Source organism: Larimichthys crocea, chromosome VI (genome assembly GCF_000972845.2).
Source record: "Larimichthys crocea isolate SSNF chromosome VI, L_crocea_2.0, whole genome shotgun sequence".
Lineage (NCBI taxonomy): Eukaryota > Metazoa > Chordata > Actinopteri > Sciaenidae > Larimichthys > Larimichthys crocea.
Window position 1 is genome coordinate 557,717 of NC_040016.1, and position 21,147 is coordinate 578,863.

The following is a 21,147-nucleotide window of genomic DNA, read 5'->3' on the forward strand; positions in this document are numbered from 1 at the left end:
CCAGGAAGTGAGGAGCCTGTTCAGGCAGATAAAAACGAGGACACACAGACACTTCACTGCAGACGCTCTAGTCTGGTGAGGACGAAGATGAAGCTGTTTTTTGTTCCCATGGTGATGGCACTGGTTGTTACAACTACTGGATTCACAACAACAAGAGGTACACACACACACACACACACACACACACACACACACACACACACACACACACACACACAAAATGCAGGCTCACACTAAACGTATTTATTTATAGGAATGCAAACTGTGCAACATGTCCAACTATAAAATAAGTGAATATTGTTATATTAGTGCTGCAGTCAGATAACGTGTGTATGTGTGAGTGCATGAGTGTCAGGAAACAAATGTTCAAACAGGCCAGTTGGGTTTCAAAGTAAAACAAGACTTTTAACTTCTTGATTGAATAACTTATTTTGTCATTCCTTCTGGAAATGAAAGGAAACACAGGAGCTATAAGACAGATAATTGTGGATGGTGGCAGGGATGGAAAGAGAATATTATAGTGTATTATAAAAGTAGGTCAGATAAATAGTACTCTGAGTAAAGGGGCTCAACAGCTTTAGGCTGCAAAATAAATTGCATTAAATGTCTGTGTATACACTAATGAAACAGCATCACACCTATACGTCCAAGGCAAGAAAAAAATTCAGTTTTCATAGACGGCACTTTGCAGCTGGTGCATACAACTGATTATCAGTTGTAAATATACAACTATCTTCTTCAGAATTAACCAGAAAAGAGACAAAACTCTGACAATTAAACAAAAGATAGCAGTAACCAAACAGCAACCTCCATGGCTGTGAAGTGAAGCCAAAGCAGAAGTGCCAAAAACTGTCGGTCCACAAACATCCACCTGAGGCTGGCTACAGAACGAGTCAGTCTCCATAAGCCCCCATTTTAAAATTTCACAGCAGAAATAAACATGTTTACAGCCTGATACAAAAAACTGTTTGGGTCTCTATAGCTAATTTCCCTGTTCATGACAATTGTACTGAGGGTGAATTTTTATAAAACTCACCTGTTCAAATTATATTATGGCTTAAAGTTATGGATAATTAACAGCGTCGCTTTGATTGACAGGTAGGTGCTGTTAGAGATGGCTTGTTTGAGCAACCAGGCTTCATTCAGCCCATCTCATGTCTGTCGATGATGCACGTCTTTCTTCTTATTAGCCAGGAAAACCTGCAATTTCACAGTGCTTCATGGACTTTGCAGTAATGTCAGCTTTGATTTTGGACTCATACATCCTTTACATCCCTGGATATTTCTAGAACAAACAGTCGACCAGGTAGTTGTTTTCATACAGCCCAGAAAGTCAGGGAAGATTATGTTACAATCTTCAACTTATACAAAGCAATTAATGCATGTAAACTTATTCACATTCTCACATAACAGATCTTTAAAAGCAAACACAAAAAAAAAAAAACCCAAGCATGTATAGGATGCATGGGTAAAAAGATGTCCTACTGTGTTGACAACTTGTTTGTGTGTTATCTCTTCCCTTCCAGGACCTTACGGACGAAATTTAATTGGGAAAATGTTCACTTTGTCTCGTAAAAATGGAGGAATATCCTTCTATTCCCCTTATCTTTCTCTTACTTCTACCTCCTGGCTTTACACCTCTGCCTACCCAGCCCGAACATACAAAACCACCACTGCCACCACCACCTTTTCCCGAACCAGTACAACCAGGCCTACCACCACCCCCACAACCCAAAGATACAAAACCACCACTGCCAGCACCACCCCCACCTTTTCCCGTACCAGTACAACCAGGCCTACCACCCGCCCCACAACCCGATCAACAACCTACCCTCCCTGGACCACCTACCCCCAGTGGACCACAGTACTTCCTACTAGAGGTAAGTACATTCACAAACTACATAAACAAACAAAAACAGTGTCGGGATATGAAATCTAAGACGTAACATTTTCGCTTGTATTTTTCCTGTAAAGAAATCTCTCCTCCTGTTGTCAAAAAGGCGAGAATGAAGTTCAGATTAAAGGTGGGGTCAGTTGTAGTGGGGAAAGATGGTATATTGTGTTGTGTGGCTTGCCCTGAGTCATTTTGTGTGCCGACCCCACCTGTATTCAATGCATTCCGACCACAGATAGACTTAAAACGTAACTAATCATGAAATCCACACGGCAATAAATTTTATGTCCATCCATGGACATCTAGTTATGTCTTAAAAATGAAGGATCAAACTACAAACTTGGAAGGATATATAATTGGTGGAGTTTGGGGGTCAGTTTCAAGTTCAAGTTTCAAGAGTGAACTAAAGAAAAAAAGTAAAATGTTTGATGATATAAATAAAATGAAACAAAATAGAACATGAAGAATATGTGTACAAATGTACTATACACTGTATAGATGTGAAAAGGTTGTGCCAAGTATGGTAAATGGAAGCGCCTTTCTAGTCTCCTGACCTCTTTAAGTGCTTTTACATTACCATACCTGAGAATTGGCTGCCATGCAAGGTGCTAACTGCTAATGCTAATCATTCACACAGACCATTGTGGTTCAGCGTCTTGTTTAAGGACACTTCAACATGCAGACTGAAGGAAATGGGGATGAAACCATCGATCATCTGATTAGTGGACAACCTATCTGTCTCTATTATTAGAGAAGTAGCACTGTATAAATATATGTGAATATACTATATAAATAGGATATAATACACAAATTAAAATCTATGAAATTTGAAGATTGAGAGTAAGTGTAAAGTGACAAGTGTATACAGTATTGCATGAAATATCAAGTCACAGTAGCAGCAGTCTTGGGTGACAGTGTGGTTTCCTGGTTTTGCCAGTCTGATGTGTCATGTGTGACACCTAGTGGTAAAATCTGGTATCACCGGTTGGTATCAGTCTCTTCTTCAAAATGTTTACATCAGCTCAAGGCAATATTCATACACTGAATATACCATATGAATACAAAGATAATTATTTGTTTTGTTTGTCAAATTTGAGCTCAAGGCTGTCATGTGTATTTTAAAAAAATAGACAATAGTTTGGGTCTCTTAGTACAAGACACAGCAAATAAATAGAGCATGGACATTCATTGTGATATTTTCAGCACAGACAGCAGAAACTGAAAGTCTGCTCATTTATTCATGTTGTTTGTAGTTGTTGTCGACTTTTAAGTCGTTGTTGTAGTATTACCTATTCAGTAATCTATTCATGCTAAATCATCTCTTGAGACCGGTCTCGAATAATGTGAGCATTAATGGTTGTTGAGATGCTTGATATAGTAGCAGGAGAATTATGGTATCGCTGCCTGGGTGGGCTGGTGTGCTTGCTCTGGGAAACTGATCGCTACTCTGTGAGGCATGAAAGAAGATCTGAACCTCCATCTTTGGTGGATTATTATTGCTTCTTCTTTCTACTGGCTGTACTGTTGTGTATTTGTTGTGTATTTTTAGCTGTTCATGTGTGTGTGTGTGTGTGTGTATTTTTTTTTTTGTACATAACTTTGTCCACTGCAGGTGTGTCCGTGTGTCTGCGATACCTTACCGACTACGTGCAAGATTCAACCTCTGTAATCTTCACACTCAGTCCAACTACAACGCCTCTAAGGCTGATGAGCAGATCAGGTGTTTTGTATGGACTGTCTTTTAATTCCTACAGCTACCCCAACCTGTTCCTTCAACCCAACATAAGGCTCTGTCCTAACATTGGAATGGACATCTGGACCAGACTCTGTCTCACTGTGGACACTGCGAAGAATGTGGCCCAGGTGTTTAGCGGCTCAAACATGAGTGTCAGGAAGATACTGCCTTTTTCGGTAAGGAAAGAGAAGAGCATATTGAAGCAAATTTTGTGAAACAAAAACAAAACAGATAAAAGAAGCTTGCAATGTTTCGTTCTCCATGTCTGAAAAGAGCTTTAATACTTTGACTGTGAGGCTACAAACTGTTTAACAACCTGCTGGATTTGTATGCAATGATGTTTAATCCTCATCATTGTCTCTAATATTATCTTTGTGTCCATGTTTGTATGTGTGTGTGTTCAGTATGTCTGGTCAGGTCAGCCATTGATTGATTTCTCAGGTTTTGATGGACAGGTGACAGACGTCCAGATATGGGATTATCCTCTCAGCTACAGACAAATCTACAACTACATGGTCACCGTCTACGGGTATGTGTTTGTGTTGGGTCGCAAACCTTCAAACAAAGTCCACTCTGCCTCTAAATATGATAAACATATTTTTGTCCTGTCTCAACATACAACCTTTTTTTCAAACAAGTTGGCACGCTTAAACATTTTGGTTGTTTTTTGGAAAAAGAAGGCACACATGGCTACCATAGCATTCTGATTTGAACTTACTAAGATCATCAATTGTTTTTGAACAACAGTGACCTAAAACACACACATACAAGAGTTATTTCACCAAGAAATGATAGATTGATAAATCACCTGGCCTCCACAATTGGGCTTGAGTCAGTCTGCAGAGTAAAGGCAAAACAGCCAACAAGTACTATAGGAGTAGTATAGGAACTCCTCCAAGACTATTGGAAAACCATTCAAGGTGAGTACCTCATGAAGATGATTGAGACAATGCCAAGAGTGTGCAAAGTGGTCCTCAAAGCAAAAGGCGGCTACTTTAAAGAATCTAAAATATAAAACATATGCTGGTTTGTTTAACACTTTATTTTTACATTACATTGCATTTAGCAGACGCTTTTATCCAAAGCGACTTACAGAGGAGGACATAAGCTGACAAAGGTGTAAAGGAGCACAGAGTAGTTGTTAGTTTTGTTAGTTTTGTTAGGCTTATTTACCACACAATTGTGTTATTTTATAGTTTTGATGTCTACAGTGTTGAATAAATGAAATATCAAAAATAAAGAAAAAAACACTGAATGAGAAGGTGTGTCCAAACTTTTGACTGGTACAATATGTTTAAACTCAGCCAAGGTAAGCTATCCTATAGTCACCAATGCCCAGCTGTGGTCCTTTATTAAAGGTCCAGTGTGTAAGATTCAGGAAGATCTATTAGCAGGAGTGAAATATAATATCGATGAGTATGTTTTCATTGGTGTAAAACCACCTGAAAATAAGAATCATTGTGTTTTCATTGCTTTAAAAATAGTCATTTATATCTACAGTGAGAGTGGGTCCTCTTCCATGTATCTACAGTAGCCCGGAGCAGACAAACCAAACACTGATCTAGATATGACCTTTTGCTTTTTACATGCTTGGAAAAAAAACGGTGAGACGTGAGGTATTCACAAGTGTTAATTTGTTTGAAATCTCCAACTTCACTGCTAGATAATCAATAATTAGTCAATAATTCCTACACACTGGGCCTTTAATATATTTTTGTTGGCTCAAAAGCAGTCCAATTGAAACAATGTAAAAAGCCTGGAAAATACCCACCATGTGTAGGTTGTTTAAACGGCAACAGTTATTTTACCATTAAATGTACTTTCATATACAGTTTAATATTATAATTATCATTAATATAATATCCATAAAGACTCGTAAGTAAATATTATTATAACAGTCTATACCTGCTCTGTATGGAAAGTGTCAAAAGATAACTTTTGTTATGATTTAGCGCAATATAAATAAAACTGAATTGAATTAAGTCAATCAATTGAAAGTGTAATTGTGTTTTTTTTTAGGCCACGTCGTGGCTCCGTCCTCACCTGGTCCTCCATCAGCTACTCTCCCAGAGGAAACGTCATAATGGAGGACGTCTATGAGCAGCAGGCAAAACAGTCAATCAAAAGCGGCAGGAGGGGGAGAGGGCGTCAACTAAAAGGAAAGAAGAAGACCAGAAAGTTTTGGAATCCCATGGAAAAGAAAGCGAGAAACAGACAGCTGGTTTACTGAAACATACAGCGGCTTATGTGCAAAATGCTTTGTCCTCTGTTCTTCATTTAATAAGACAAAACTAGCAACATTCAATTATTAACAGTAGATGAAGTGTAAACTGATTTACGTGACTGTGATGATTTTTAATTAGGAAACTGAAGGGGTTTGGGCTCAGTCTGTCAGCCTGATAGAGCCTGTCTGTTATAGAGTATAATCAGAAACAGGCTGATCAGGATTGTTACGACAGTAGGACACAAACAAAAATGGTCTCCATACCAGGAACACATGAACCATTTCCTCCATCCTGGGTTTCTATGGAATATCCTCTGGCTTCTTTAACGCCAAATGCATGGATGGATGATTGATCAACAAATTACAGTAAACTTAAATATGATTTACAGCCTATCTCAGTAACAGAATTAGTTTTTCTGAACATCTTTGACTTTTGTCGCTTTCTTTTTACTTCATTTTGTATGCTATTAAAAAAACAAAACAATAAATGTCTCACAAAATATTGTTGAACGACTATGTTTCTACAGTAGTCCAGAAAGGACAAACTAAACACTGACACCAGATAGGGCCTTTCGTATTTTTGGTCCACATTTATTTTTGGAGACCCACAGCCACCATAAGTTTCTCCTACAGTCGGTCACAATCTGCAGCCTCACTACTAGACATCCCTAATGTTACACAAGGAACCGTTATCTAATTTGTCAAATCTTGGCAAGAGGTCCTGGCTGCAGACCTCCACTGTCAGGCCCCTCCACTCTCAAGCCCGGAAATGCAAGGGATACATTTCAAAATAAAATCGCGAATGCACTTCCAGTTGAATCGTTTTCCTCAAATGAATGAATGAAAATCTATCAATTCCCGGTCTATTGTATTTTTTTTATTTATTTGGATAGTAAAGTTTATTTGGTCAGTGCACACATTTTCTCTTAAGTTATTACTCATATTCATCAAACACCTTATAAGATGTCATAGGTCTATACATTTTATTGTGTACTATACAGAGTACTTTTGCACTGCTCTTTTTCTATATATTTGTTTCAATTAGTTTCTCTGTTGTATTATTCTGTATTTTTATAACCACCATAAATTTCATGTTTGGTTCTATGTCTATGCTAATTATGTTCTTGTGCTGCCAGAACACCAAAGTACCTCTAAATACTACCCTAACTCTTGATATCTACAGTATCATCCAAGTCAAATTATTAAGTGATCAATGAGGGGAAAAAAAACACACCAAGTCACAACATGATCAAATGTTCTGTAGACCTTTATTCTGGAACATAATAAGCTCACTCATCTGTGCCACATTCACAATAGGCTAAATAATTTTTTTTGTCCATTATTTCGTCTGGAGATGAGGATGCAGATGGACTTGCAGGTTGCAGGGAGAGGAAGGATGAATCCTGACTCGGATTGGACTAATCCAATCCAATCCACTTTATTTATATAGCACGATTTCACAGGGTTTCCAAAGTGCTGCACAATACGATAGAACACAATGAATAACAATATAGAAACACAACAAAACATCAAGTAGATAACTGGGCAGCAGCTGAGGTGGATGTTTGTTGTATGGCACAAGGCATGCTTTACATGCATTACCTTCAAATGTAATGCCATTTTTGATGTGGACCTCCAAATGCTGCCAAACTCTGCCTGGTTTGCTTGGTTTAAAAAGGTGTTTGGGACACAGGGGGCAGCATGTTGTGCAGTGTTCCACTGCAGGTATTCCATCTGATGAAATAACTGAAAGATGCATCCAAAAAAGCACATACAATTTATCATGTGTTTATAGAATATGAAAAGAGCAGTGCAAAAGGTTCAAGACCTAGACATGGGTTTGGGGTGAGTAAAAAAAAGTTAAATTGTGCCATGTAGTTCTGCCACATTTTGATTTCACTTGTGCACTTAAACAGGTAATATCACTAATTACGTGTTGCATCGTGTTGATCACATTCGTGAGTTCAGAAAGATGTTGTTTTTTTTTCAACTTCGTGCATTTGTTGGGCATAGAGCTTACAAAATTGTTTCATGTTACATATAGACAAATGCGAACAGTTACTTTACGTTATGCACTAAAAAGTTCAGAATCCTTAGGTGTTGATGTAACCACCATTGGTGAAAGTAAACTTTGAAGTCATCTAACTTAACAAGTTCACTCCCCCTCTCCTGTTCGTATGTATGCTCTCTCGCTGGTCTCTCTCGAATTTAAAGGGCAGGTGAAAATGACCCTCTTAAAATTTCCTCTCCACCTGACCTGACAGTGGAGGTGTGCAGCCAGATGCCTCTCAATCTTGGCAGAGTTCTTGGTACTGATGGACACCTTGATTGGCTCTCACAGGATTGACAGTTAATCTGTAATCCCTCGGTCATGACTACCAGGTGCTTTGTTGTGAGGCAACAGTTTATATCACTATCAGCCTGAGCACAAGTTGAACATAGTCTGGAGCGTGCTAGTGTGTGGAATACTTTTGTATAAAGTTTAATTCATTTATAGGGAAATAACACATCAAAAGGAAAGTGAAGTACACCTAATTTGTGTCCTTACATATTGTCACTAGAGGGCGCCGTGGATTTTCCCTAAATTTAAATTCTGACCTTTGTCTTTTATTGTTTCCTTCAGAGACTTCAAGATGTTTTTTTTTCTTGCCTCGAGTGCCACCTAATCTTTTTCACACAAGGCCTGGGTGCACGCTTTTTATTTGCTCCTCTTGGCCTCACTTCAAAGGTGAGAGGCAAAGTTTTTGCAGGGGATGCTGCTGTGAATGGGCTGATCCACTGATCGCAGGTATTGTGGCTGGAGGAGGGAGCAGAGAAGTTAACCAACTGCCCGGGACTGTTTTGTGTTTTTAAAAACCTTTTGTTTGAATTGACTTACTGTGAACATCATTTGTGTCAGCACTAGTGGAAGTATGAAGAGGGTGTGAGAGCCCTGCAGTTTGTTTTTTTCGTGATTTCATCCATCAGCAGCATCGTGTGCGTCGGTGCGCCTCTCTGGTCCACAGTCGTCTCCTCTCTGCCGGAACATGTGGATTATTTTGGCGTTTATTCTGGCAGCTGCTGGTCCTGGTGGAAGTTTGGGATGTCAGCTGCCCCACGACTGGAGACCACAGACAGAGGCTTGCCGTGCCGAGCTGGCGCAGATCATAGTCTTTGCCAAGGTGTTGGCACTGCATGAGGAGTCTTACAGTGTGTATAACTACTTGCCATGGCAGTATGACACCGACCTGTTCTTCTCCGCCGAGATTGAGCTGCTGTGTGACCAGGCGTGGGGCAGCATGCTGGAGGTCCCCGCCGGCTCCAGGTTTAATGTCACCGGCTTGGGCTATTTCCCCTGCTTCTCCTACAGTGTCACAAAAAACAACAACTACTACTTCTTCCTGAGGTGAGAAACGCAGGCATTGCTTACTGATCTAATCAGTAATCAAAATGATGTCATTGATGCACTCAGTTTTATTTGCCCCCTACAGACTGACTGGAGATCCAGTCAGTCTGCTTTATGCAAAAATGTAAGATTCATTTCAAACAACAGAAACGACTCTTCGTTTAGACTGTATCAGTGGAGACTTTTTACAGAAATGTATGTCCTAAATATAAATATGATTTTGTAAAAGGCTTTAGACATTAGAAACTTTGTTTCAGATAAAAGATAATGCTTGAACAGATGTTGCAGAAATCTCCCTGGGTGCTTGAAAATCAGGCTTCAGTTTAGTCAAGTTTTGTGAAGACACTTGATGATCTCAGCCAGTAATAATGTCAAGGCTGCTTCCCTTTTATTGGAATGCATTACCATGAATGGCAAAAAGTCCCTGAGTGATCTTATGATTTGATCATAATGATAACAACAAAAAGAAACAACATGCTATATTTCAATTTCTACAAACATAAGAAACAAAGGGGTGATGTGAAGTTGTCTTTTGCAAAGCTAAATGTTAATTTCACATACAAATGGTGGAGCTGCATCAGTCCCCCCCTGCTCACTTGAGATATCCAGTGAGTATAATTGATTAAATATCAAACATTAAAGTTCAGCAACTCAAATGTACGTTTTTTTAGTTGTTTAGTTTATTTTGGAATAGACCATGAGGCTGCGCCGACAAGGACCTCAGCCTGTCTCCAAGTCTCACACTGAAACACTTGAATTACATCATCGCTGGCAGCGACATCTGTCCTTTTGAGCTCAGGACCTCTTTGACACAGTGTACACATCCATGAAAGTTAGATATTTAAACTAGAGGACAGTCAAGTTCAGTCAACTAACTGTTTGTTCATATTGAGAGAATTTCTGAAAATCCACAAAATAGAGCAAAATAGATGTAATGTAATTACAAAGGTGACATAAAATAAGGTAGAGAGAGGGGGGAATGAGCCGAACCAGGGAGATTGCTATCACAGTTTTTTATATATGTCTTAACCATTATCCCAACAGGAGATCTCAGTAATGTATTTTCTAGAAGTACAATATAAAATTCACCTCCTCCTCTCTTTGTCTGGCCTCTCCAATGAAAAGCAGCAACTCTTCAAACGTGTGCCGAGATCTGTCATAAAGAGAGGCGGTAAAGAGGGTTCAATCAATCGTCGTCCAGTAAAACATTTGCAGTTCAAAGCAGAGGATTGGCACCCTCCTTGCATATTCTCTTTAATCAATATTTGTCTATGTGATTTCAGGTTAATCGTATATTTAATAACCTGCCAAACCTTCCACTCAGATTTCACAAACGTATGTGGCAGGTTAATTCTTAAATGTCTGTGTTGGACAGAAACAACACTGTTACTCAGGAAACGTCTATTGCATTCCAGCCAGCATAATTACAGAGCCAGACATTTCCCAACAGCTTGAATGTAAACCTACAAAGAATTTTCACTCAGGAGAGTTATCAGTACGCCAACGGCTGGTAGGACCACCTTTTGTCCTGCTAAAACGCACCAGTTTGCCACTTGATGAACGTAACATGTGCTGACAGGCCATAGCGATATTTCGCTCATATTTTGAGAGAAACAGATGAGGAGTTAGATATTCAGAGGGGGGCACTGAAAAGCATTCCTGAAGTGTAATGTTTGGCTGTGCCATATGAGGGTCTACAGCAGGGCCAACTACAATAGTATTCTTTATAGCATATGTTACACATCATATGCACAGAATCACATTCACATGTGTGATTGGGCTTTGCTGACGGCCTAAAGACTTTTAAGATAAATTGACTGGTTTTATTTCATTTCACCTCCGGGGGTAACTTTGCTGTCCCCTGATGTGATGCTGAAAACATCCGGATGTTATCCCTGTAATCAGCCAAGCGACCACCATCGGAAACCTCCTGAAGCTGGAGTCACAACAGAGCTCTGTTTAAATGCAGACCTGATTATAATTAAGAAGCAACAATTGTTCCAGTAAACCAAAGCAGTAATCTTTTTCTCAGTGTTTAGGGATACAATGGAGAAAGCAACGCCCTCGAAAATGCTTGTCCACATTTTCCGTTGCAGAAGAAAAAGAAGGGACAAGGGATTTTTTGTTTTAAAACCAAGGATTCGCAACATTTTCAAGTGCTCCTGTGGCCTGTAACTGCTCCAAATTGCACACTATGTAAGAGATCGGTCCAGTTTTTGTTCAAAAAGTCATTTACAATGAAAACGATAGAGTTAGAATGAAAGGATAGAGGCAATGCGTGGTTAGCTTAGCTTAGCATAGCTTAGCATAAAGACAGATAAAGCAGGTAGGAACAGCTAGCCTGGCTTGGTCCAACTTTACATTTTCACATTTCATTTTTTTTTTTACATATTAAACAAGCTTGAGCTTTAGTGGTGTCGGTAGATTTTATCTTTGGGCAGAGCCAAGCTAGCTGTTTCCCCTGTTTCCAGTCTTTATGGTAAGCTAAACTAACCATCTTCTGTTTTTAGCCCCTTATCATCATTGAGATACTGGCATTGAACCTCATAGAGATACATAACAATTATATTATGTGCGTCTGTAATATCTCTAAGTGCTGTTTGCTATTACCTGGTGTGCTGTTTGTCATCACAAAATCCAAATACTCAGTGTCAACTTTAATGAACTTTGTCCATCTGTTGGTTTAAAGAAATTAGATCAAGCTCAACAAATAGTCCGATGGGAGACTCGTGGTCATAAACCTAAAACAGATCAGTGTAGAGTGGAGCGTTGTTTTGGACACTCTGCAACACAAAGTCTCAGACACTTTATGAACAAGCCAAAACTGAGAGTTCTCATCACTGTCTCCAGTGGACGTCTATTTCCTGTTTTAAAAGACCCAACAACACTGTCTCAGACCAAAATAGTTTTTCTAATCAATCATGAGTATAAGCTCCCAGAACAGGACAAATCATGGAGCATGGAGAAAAATGCAACCCAGGATGTCCCTCAGGACCATTAAATGAGACAGATTGAGTGTTCTGTCTGAGCCGTATATTCGCTATGAAAACAAATCTATATCTCACTGCTTCAAGAATTTTAACTTGTCTGGCAAAAGAAAACAACTGAATATCAAATCTTAAAGGAGATGAAACTTAAACTGTCACTCCAAAAGTTTTTAGACTCTGTTGAGATGTGTATGTGTTGCGTTTGTTACATGTACCAAACAGTCCAAAAGAAATTTATGTAATTGGTCAGTTTATCTTTTTGTGTTATATAGTTTTGTTTCCATCATGGTTGAGCCCAGACAAGTTCCTATGGATTCACAATTCCATCTAACCTCTTGGTTGCTGAGCTTACATTTGACCTTTGACTCTGTTGAAGAAAAACACCAGCTTTTTTTGTGGTCACTCAACATGCACACATACCTACACGTAGGCACACATACACACACATAAACGCACACACACATAGTCTCTGATAGGGACAACCAAATTTTTGTCCCTCGAGGGATGCGAGATGGAATCCAGATGTATGGAAACACGCCGCTTCAAGACTTCCTCCCTCACACACTTCACATTGTAGGAGAAGATATGAAACATGCACAGTAAATCCCGTTGGCTTGTAATTTGCTGGCTTGACTCATCCACATAATGCTTGAATTTGCATAAAAATAGACCAGGGTCTGTAACCCATTCTGCATAGATATGTTTTTTCGCTCAAACATTTCTAACTTTTACTATTGACATATGTCTGTCGACTTCATAGGATAAATAGATCAAACTTGTGCAATTTAATTAAATGTGAAGACTGTTTGTGTGTGTGTGTCTGTTTCTGTTTTTAGAATGGATGAGAACTACAATATTGTCCCTCATGGAGTGAACTTCCAGGACCCCATTTTCCCTGACACTACAGAGATGCACCGTATGTTTGCCAGCCTTTTCCAGTTTTCCAACTGCACGTCTGGCACTCAGCTACACCACTACACCCCGGAGTGGGAGGCTCAGGAGGATAGCCGGGTATGTGGCCCATCAGAACCAACACCACAAAACCAGTTTCTTATTATTAGTAGTATTGAGAGAACATGACATGCCTTTCTCACACTCAGTTATTGAAAAGGACATCTATTTTTATTCAGTTGCAGCATTGTTGTGTTTTCATGGTGGTCACACAAATCTGGAAACCTGGAAAAAAGAGTGGAGTAAGTATTGTGGTGCACACATAAAGGATTTAATATTACATTCTGTTGTTTTCAGAGGAATATTACGAAGGCACTGGCAGGTTAAATATGTTCTTAATGCGTCAGAAACCAAACGCACATTTCCTGAGGTTTTTGCTACAGACAGAACTTCCTATGTTTAAAGAAAAAATCTACTTTCAAGTACACCCGAAACAATTCTTTGGCAAACTATTTTGTTGTTTAATGGAGAAATTTCTTATTCCCAAAGACAGGAGTCCTAACATAGTAAGTATGTGCCATCATATGGAGATGTATACACTGCAACTACAATGGTCTTTGATAGCTTATGAACCACTAAGCTAAGTTATGTTGTCATTCCTCACAATCAAATATGAAGTGCACACAGATGTTTAAAAATCAAGCATTACAGACGAAACAGTGCAGCCACAAGACATGATGAATATTGAGTAGAGATGATGACTTACTGCAACAACAATTTCACATCTTTCCTTTGGGGGATACTGAGAGGGGTTTGTGGAAATGTAGAAAAGCATTAACTAAAGTAAAACTAGGGAAAGTGTATACATTATAAAAGTAAATTACAACTCTTAATCACAAAATAGTCCTAGAATTACACAGGGTAATGCAGATTGATGACAATGAGAGAGTACATAGAGGTCACTACTCTTTTTAATGCTTATGTCACTCATATCGATGCACATCGGATTTAAAAATGACCCGAATCAACAGGCTCCAGTACACACTTTGCTCTCTGTAACACAAACTGCAGACACTAACATCTAGTGCTCTTTGACTTTGTAAGTTCCCTGCATTCTGTCTCCAAGTCCATGTGTCAGTATGTAAATGGTTTCCAGTCACTCAGCACTGCTTTATCCCCCTTAATGAATCTAAACCTTTGGCGTAATCCCTCTGATTTAGGTCAGTGCTCTTCTGTCTGTTTCCAATCATTTGCTGACTACTCATAAAAGCAAAAATCCGCCATGGGTAAAGAGAATGAAAACATGGTTTGTATTTCCATTATACTTTTGGGTCAGGTCTGTGATTATAATTACAGAGCAACATTGAGATATGAGTGCTGCTTTCTTACATCATTCCTGTGATTAGATTTCCTCCTAGAAAAAAACAGACATTGTTTTTACTGGTACTGTGCAAGTATTGTTTGGACAACTGACCCAAGTTCACATCAGAAGAGATAACATATTATAATCCAAATGTCATGTAGTCTTCTCAAGCTTGAACACAAACTGAATCGGCAATAAAAACATTATTTTAACAAGTTACAAGGGTCTTTCCCACAATTTTATGGTTTCAACACAATTGCAGAAACATTAGCTTTGAAGGACTACAAACACTGTCTTGTCTTGGCTGAACACAGAGAGAAAATTCTAATGGTGGCCGCAGATTTCAGCTTCATTTAATGTGGTCTAAACTAAAATGTACTTTCATACTCAAGATCAGCAAACACCCATCTGTTTTTCCCTCTGAAAAGTATTTTGATATAATTACACTTGGATTTGGTCCTGCATGAAATATTAACATTTTTGTTTTGTCTATGTTGCAATTGTGTTTGGATGACAACAAAGTTCATAAAATGCTGCTGGGTACTGATGGTGTGCCACATAGATCGATTTTGGGACCTGTCAAATACTGGAGACTTGCTTTTTGTAACAGAGTCTGCAGGAAATCGAGAAATCAGTGTTTTTGGAGCTTGAACCATATTAGGGTCTAAAGGTCTTCTTTTTTAGTCTGTCTTCACTTTGTGATGAAGTACTACAAAGCCTCTAAAAATATAAGACTACTCTAGTGACATCAGTTAAGTTATTAAAGTTTGGGCCTGTAAACTAAAAATCTTTCACCAAAAATGCCTTATTTACTAACTTAAATTGATATGGATCATATTGTATCTTATTTGTTTGACAAATTCATCTCTATGCAGCAGCACCCTTTTATAATATTCTTAATCTTCGATTCTGTCCAAACAGCTGTTAAGAAAGATTTCTTTTCTAACTGGACTTTAGAGCATTAAAATTGTATTTAATTCAGATAAAATAAACTGTATGTTGTTTTCCAGATCCAGCATCTCTCCTTTCACTCTTTAACATTGAGAATTTCACAGAAAGCAAATATCTTGGCATGCTGATGGCAATTTTAATTTAAATCTCACACAGAGATTGTGATATTGCGATCTTGTTTAAAGCTTGACTTTTTGTACAGAATCAAAACAAGCTTACCCATGAGTTGAAAATAGGATTATTAAAGCAGTCTTCTCTCTCAGTTCAACATTATATATGATTCTTTCATATGCTCTTTTCTGGCTTGGAGGTCATTTAAATACTCACTGCTGCATATTTTATCGTAAATAAAATCGATTTGCCCTCTAAAAGACGTAATAACCACTGGTATATATTTATCTACAAAACCCTTTCTGGAGAATCGCCATCTCATATCTCATCCTTGCTGCTCTGGAACTCTGGCCCATACTTAACCTGTCCAAATGATTGGTTAATGCTTATGAAACAATATATCACAACTAATGTAGGAAAGATTGCTTTTCACTGCTCTAGTGGAATAATTTGCCATACCACCTAAAATTCAAAACACTTATACCACTCTGTAGTTTCAAAACCACTCTCAATAATAATCATTTACCTGCCTATAACTACTTTAATTGAGCCTATCCTCTCTATCGTCTATAATTTTGTCTCATTTAGAACTCTGTTATTATTATTTTTCAATATAACTGTAATTATGAATGTAGTTAGCTTATGTAACATGCACTTTTACCTGATTTACTTCTTTACCAAGCTGTATCACAGACATGTGGTACAAGAAAGTGTTGCCAGTTCCCCTTATTTTGTGTGGGTATAACTTTACCTTTTTTAAACAACTTGTATCCATGATCTCATTCTTTCATTTTAGCTCATGACCACAGGTGAGGGTTAAAAATAAGATCGACTGGTAAATCCAAAACTTCGCCTTCCAGGAACTTACTGCTTCATTACTCTGTTACTGCTGACACTGGCACCAATCCACATATCGATCTCACGCTCTATCTTAACCTCATCCTCAACCTCTTACTCATAAGCACGACCCTAAGATACTTGAACTCCTTCACTTGTGGCAGCAGCACATTCCCAACCCAGAGGGAGCAATCCACCATTTTCCGGCAGAGAACCATGGCCTCAGATTTGGAGTGATGCTGACTCTCATCCCAACTGCTTCAGTGTGTGCTGAAGGTCACGGTCTGAAGAAGCCAACAGAGCCACAACATTTGCCAACAGCAGAGGAGCAATTCTAAGGTCCCTAAGCCGTGGTTTGGGCATCTGATCAAGATGTCTCCTGGGCCCCTTCTTTTGGAAGTTTTCCAGTCACATCCAACTGGTAGAAGACCCAGAGGTAGACCCAGAACACACTGGAGAATTAATATATCTCATCTGGCTTGGGAATACGTCAGGATCCTTAGGACACACTCCCAACCCCAAGGGAGCAATCCACCATTTTCCGGCAGAAAACCATGGCCTCAGACTTGGAGTGCTGCTGAATCTCATCCTGACCACTTCAATGTGTGCTGAAGGTTACAGTCTGAAGAAGCCAACAGAACCATAACATTTCCCAAGAGCAGGGAAGCAATTCTGAGGTCCCCAAAGCTTGGTTTGGGCATTTGATCAAGATGCCTCTTGGGCACCTTCTTTTGTAGATTTTCCAGTCACATCCAATTGGTAGGGACACTTGGTGTAGACCCAGAACACACTGGAGTGTTTATATGTCTTATCTATATTGGGACCACCTTGGATCCCCCAGGAGGACCTGGAAAATGTGATAGGGTCATTTGGACTACCTGAGCCTGCTGCAGGATTGATGGATGTACTTTTCTTGTCTGGTTTGAATGCCCATGAGCTTATCATTAGCACAGTATGCCACTCTAAGTATTCTATATTAGTCTGTATAGTAGTCTGTACTGTAGCTTAGCCTGAACCAACACTATAAACTTGGATATAGTAACCAGCTGAAAGTGTCTTGTGTTTGACTGAAAGTACTAGAACAGTGATGTGCCATTTTACACCCTCTGCTTTACATAACTTGGTTGTTCTCCTGAACTACATCCTTTGCATTATAAAGTTTCATACCCCTTTGAAATCCTTTATGGACATAAGTAGGCACACATGGGAAAAATCCACAGCTAATATTACACTGGGTAATGTACTAACCAGTGATGTAGGCCAGCAGCCAGCAGCACATTTTTAACATTTCCTCAAAACCCTCAGCGGTTGTTATCTGATGGCAGGGAATATACATCAGTGTTGTTGGCCCATGTGGAAGCATTAGGATCTGTGAAGGAAATCCACACTCAGGCAGACAGGCATGCAGTCAGAGGCAGCTGGAGCTAATTTCTTCACCTTTGAAAGGTCCAGGCCTTTGGATCGTCTGTCACAGGTTCGCAGGCATGTTGGGTTTCATCTCACAGTGGCATCTCACTGAAACAGATGGAGCATGTTGTGTAACCATTTTGTTACTTTTGGCTTTATCTTTGTGCCTTCCTGAAGCTGAGGTGTGTTTTTTTTTAGCTTTTATAAATTGGCTGGTACATACAGAGCAGGGCATAACTCTTAAAGTCTGATTTCCATGAAATGTTCCACAGCAAGAAAAATAATCTCAAAAATACTTAATGACTAATTTCTTTCTTTTCCCTTCCCTTTTCTTACCTTTTTAGGCTGCAATCAGCCAAAACAACCATTTTTGGCTCTCTTATACACAAACAGTGGAATACGCTCAAAGACTTGTTGGCACTGTTTGTCAGCCCAAAGACCATGCCAGAAGTCTTCTCTCTTTTCACTTGTGCAAAGGAAATCCAGTATCAAAAACACCAGATCTGTTGTAACCAGTGTTACAAAAAACACATCTGACACTAGTATTTAGTATGAGCTATTATGGGATAAAACTCCAAATAACAAATTTAATTCAAAAGCCAGTGCAAGAGGAAAAGTCTGTTATATAGTGGATAATGGCCTTCTTCAAGTAGGAACTTTCAAGTAATCAAAAAGTAACTGATCAAATTTTACAGATCAGTCTTTAAACGGATCACAGTCAATCAATATTGCCTGAAGTTCATTTAATAAAATACTCCTTGTCCTTTTCACACATTTAAAATGTATTTAACAAACTCCTATCTTTTGCTTTTCTCTTCACAGTTGTTGTGCTCCGCGGTGCAGAAAGCTCTGTTCGAGGAGGAGGAAAGGGTCAGGACCCTCTCCCAGCAGGTGCGTTCCTTGGAGAAAGCCAACGACCACCTGAGGGAAAAGGTGAAGAACATGAAACGTCAGTTACGTCAGGCCCAACGAGAAACAACTAAGGAGCAGCAGACCCTCAGCCTCAAACAGCTTTACGAGCCTCAAGCTCACCCTGACCAGGATACTACCCAGGACCGGAAGAAAACGCCACTTAAAAAGGTTCTCTCCAAGAGGCTAAAAAAATAGATTTTTTTTTTTTTTAGTTGTATGCAAACTAAATTTTGCTCTCTATGAAAATTCTGTGGTTATTTCTAAAGAAACATAACACATTTCAAGAAACTTCACAACCAAATTTGGCCATTTGGTAGCCAAAACACTGTTGTTGTTTTAGTTGGTAGTAAAATTGTCCTGTGTCGAGACTGTCAGCTACAAAGAGACCATTCATGCCTATTCACATTCTCATCTGCATACTTTGTGTGTGTGTGTGTGTGCGGTGTGTGTATTGGGAGAGGAGGGCTTACACTTGACCTATTATGTGTCCCCAGATGAACTAAAGTGAAGGATTAAGTGCCTCGGAGATAAAGGATTTAAATGGGTTCACAGGAGTAAAAGATCGTCATCTAAATCTTCTCCACTCTTATTTCACCCCATTAGTCCAATACAATCATCATCTGTTTGAATAACTCTAGCTGTTTCTCGTGTTAACCTTGAACTTTTACCTTTGTCTTTTGTTTAATTCAGTGGCAGCACAAAACATTTTCCTAACATTAGACAAAGCTCATAGCTGGCAAATGCACTGTTGAACAATATGTGGGCAATGTTAAAGCATTGAAAATGTAATATCTTGCTTTTTTTCTGTGCTGGACACATTATGCATTGTATAAATATAAGTAACATTGTTTAATTCAGAAATAGTCTCGTCAAAATGCTTCAAATCAACCTCTGTCTTTTGAGAGTCCACATTTGGGCAAGGCCTTTCAGTGAGAACCAGAGTCTATCATTTATAATGGCCAGTTATTAATTGCAATGAGTGTAATAAAGTATGAAACATGTTGTGAGCATTAATTGTTTGTATGGAAATACATACTGCTCTGACAGTGTATATTAGTGTATAGTTACAGAGGAGCAGCTAAAGTTTAAAAGACCTAATGTTACATGACATCATATTTTCTCTACCTTTACCTGTTTACATGTTTGATCTATTTATACCCAAGAAGCAATCCCAAAGTGTACTAATTCTTTAAATTCAGTGAATTGTTTCCCAGGAGTGCATTTTTTGTATTTGAAAACAGGGTGCTGAGCGCTCATTAAGTCCAGCCAGTGAGCCTGGTGCGATACAGGATTGGCTTTTTCTGTGTCAGAAATCAAAGTTTGCTTTTATTATACTTTCTGTATTTGCTTTTCTTATTATTTTGCTTTCTATAAACTATAAACATCTGGTTTGCTTTGCCAATAGCATAATCATTTGTGCTAGTTATTGTTTTTTTTTTTAAATAAAAAAATAACTTTTACACAATTTACTGTGTTGTTGTTTTTTTTTACAACATTTGTCTCAGTTGATCGTACTTTTCACATGGAATTAGGAAAACATTAATGATTTCAATCTAGATAATATCTACAGATTGAAAAACATATGCACAAACACAATATGCAGTCATCATAACACTGAATCTAAGAAGCTTCTAACATAAATCAAACCATAATAAAGAATATTGTCAAGCGGGGAAAGGGTTGGAGTGCTTCCACAGTTGCAATCTCAAAATACAGACTTTGTAGTCTGGGTGTGATTAGATTTGTGTTTTTGTGCTTGTACCGCTTGACTTTTCCAGACTTGTCCAGTCAGCTGCAGAAGAGAGTTTCATTTTAAATGTGTCTGGCCAAACTCCAGAACAAAGCGACTACTAAGAGGGATGCAGAGGGGTAATGACTTCAAGTGAAGGCTTCAAACCTCAATTGTAATGTTTCCTGCTTTCCCTGTATTCAAGTCAGAAATGATAAATGCTTCTTGGCATGTACTGTACATGTTCAACCTGATTCATTGCTAATAAATCAAACGTTTTCAAAGAACTGGTGCAAATTCAAAAGCAACATAAATCCTCAAAATAAATTGGTCCTATTTTGACCTCTACCTCTCAACCTTTTGTCCGGTTTACATCCGGTGCACTTTTAGAAAGAACACAGTACCATTTCAGAACTTTTGAACACAATTTGCAGGAGAGCTGAACCAAATTTTTTCCATATGGTGCTGTCGCATAAAACTGAGGGAATGAGAGGCAGAGTATGCATGGCGAGAGGAGAAACAAGAAATGGACACATTTCAAATGTTTTATATGTCAGGAGCTCCAGCAGCAGGATTGTTCGGCAGGGAAGATTGATATGAAGGAGGCATTTACAAGCTTTATTCCTCGCGTATCACTTGACCTCTGGAGCAAAGAGAGAAAAGTGTTGCAGGGAACAACTCATCTTGCCTCCTGGTTAGCTTTTTCATCAGACAACCTTGC

The 21,147-nt window shown here is 38.8% G+C and overlaps 2 protein-coding genes across 2 annotated transcripts; both read left to right on the forward strand.

The window, feature by feature from the left end:
- The first annotated feature begins 2 nt into the window (after positions 1-2).
- On the forward strand, positions 3-6,355 carry LOC104940234 (hypothetical protein). The gene is made up of 5 exons (XM_010756789.3): positions 3-157; positions 1,527-1,880; positions 3,507-3,805; positions 4,034-4,158; positions 5,649-6,355. Exons 1-5 carry the CDS (start codon positions 88-90, stop codon positions 5,857-5,859), a joined length of 1,059 nt encoding a protein of 352 aa, XP_010755091.3. The 5' UTR covers positions 3-87; the 3' UTR covers positions 5,860-6,355.
- Positions 6,356-6,760: 405 nt separating this feature from the next.
- ccdc3b (coiled-coil domain containing 3b) lies at positions 6,761-20,152 on the forward strand. Its single transcript, XM_010756776.3, has 3 exons — positions 6,761-9,238; positions 13,062-13,236; positions 18,608-20,152. The coding sequence occupies exons 1-3, from the start codon at positions 8,880-8,882 to the stop codon at positions 18,890-18,892; spliced, it is 819 nt and encodes a 272-aa protein (XP_010755078.1). The 5' UTR covers positions 6,761-8,879; the 3' UTR covers positions 18,893-20,152.
- The last annotated feature ends 995 nt before the right edge of the window (positions 20,153-21,147 follow it).

Coding starts and splice junctions, on each gene's coding strand:
- ccdc3b (XM_010756776.3), top strand. CDS start 8,880: ATGTGGATTATTTTGGCGTTTATTCTGGCAGCTGCTGGTCCTGGTGGA. Junction 9,239..13,061: donor AACTACTACTTCTTCCTGAG/GTGAGAAACGCA, acceptor TTCTGTTTTTAG/AATGGATGAGAACTACAATA. Junction 13,237..18,607: donor AGGCTCAGGAGGATAGCCGG/GTATGTGGCCCA, acceptor TTCTCTTCACAG/TTGTTGTGCTCCGCGGTGCA.
- LOC104940234 (XM_010756789.3), top strand. CDS start 88: ATGAAGCTGTTTTTTGTTCCCATGGTGATGGCACTGGTTGTTACAACT. Junction 158..1,526: donor TGGATTCACAACAACAAGAG/GTACACACACAC, acceptor CTTCCCTTCCAG/GACCTTACGGACGAAATTTA. Junction 4,159..5,648: donor TACATGGTCACCGTCTACGG/GTATGTGTTTGT, acceptor GTTTTTTTTTAG/GCCACGTCGTGGCTCCGTCC.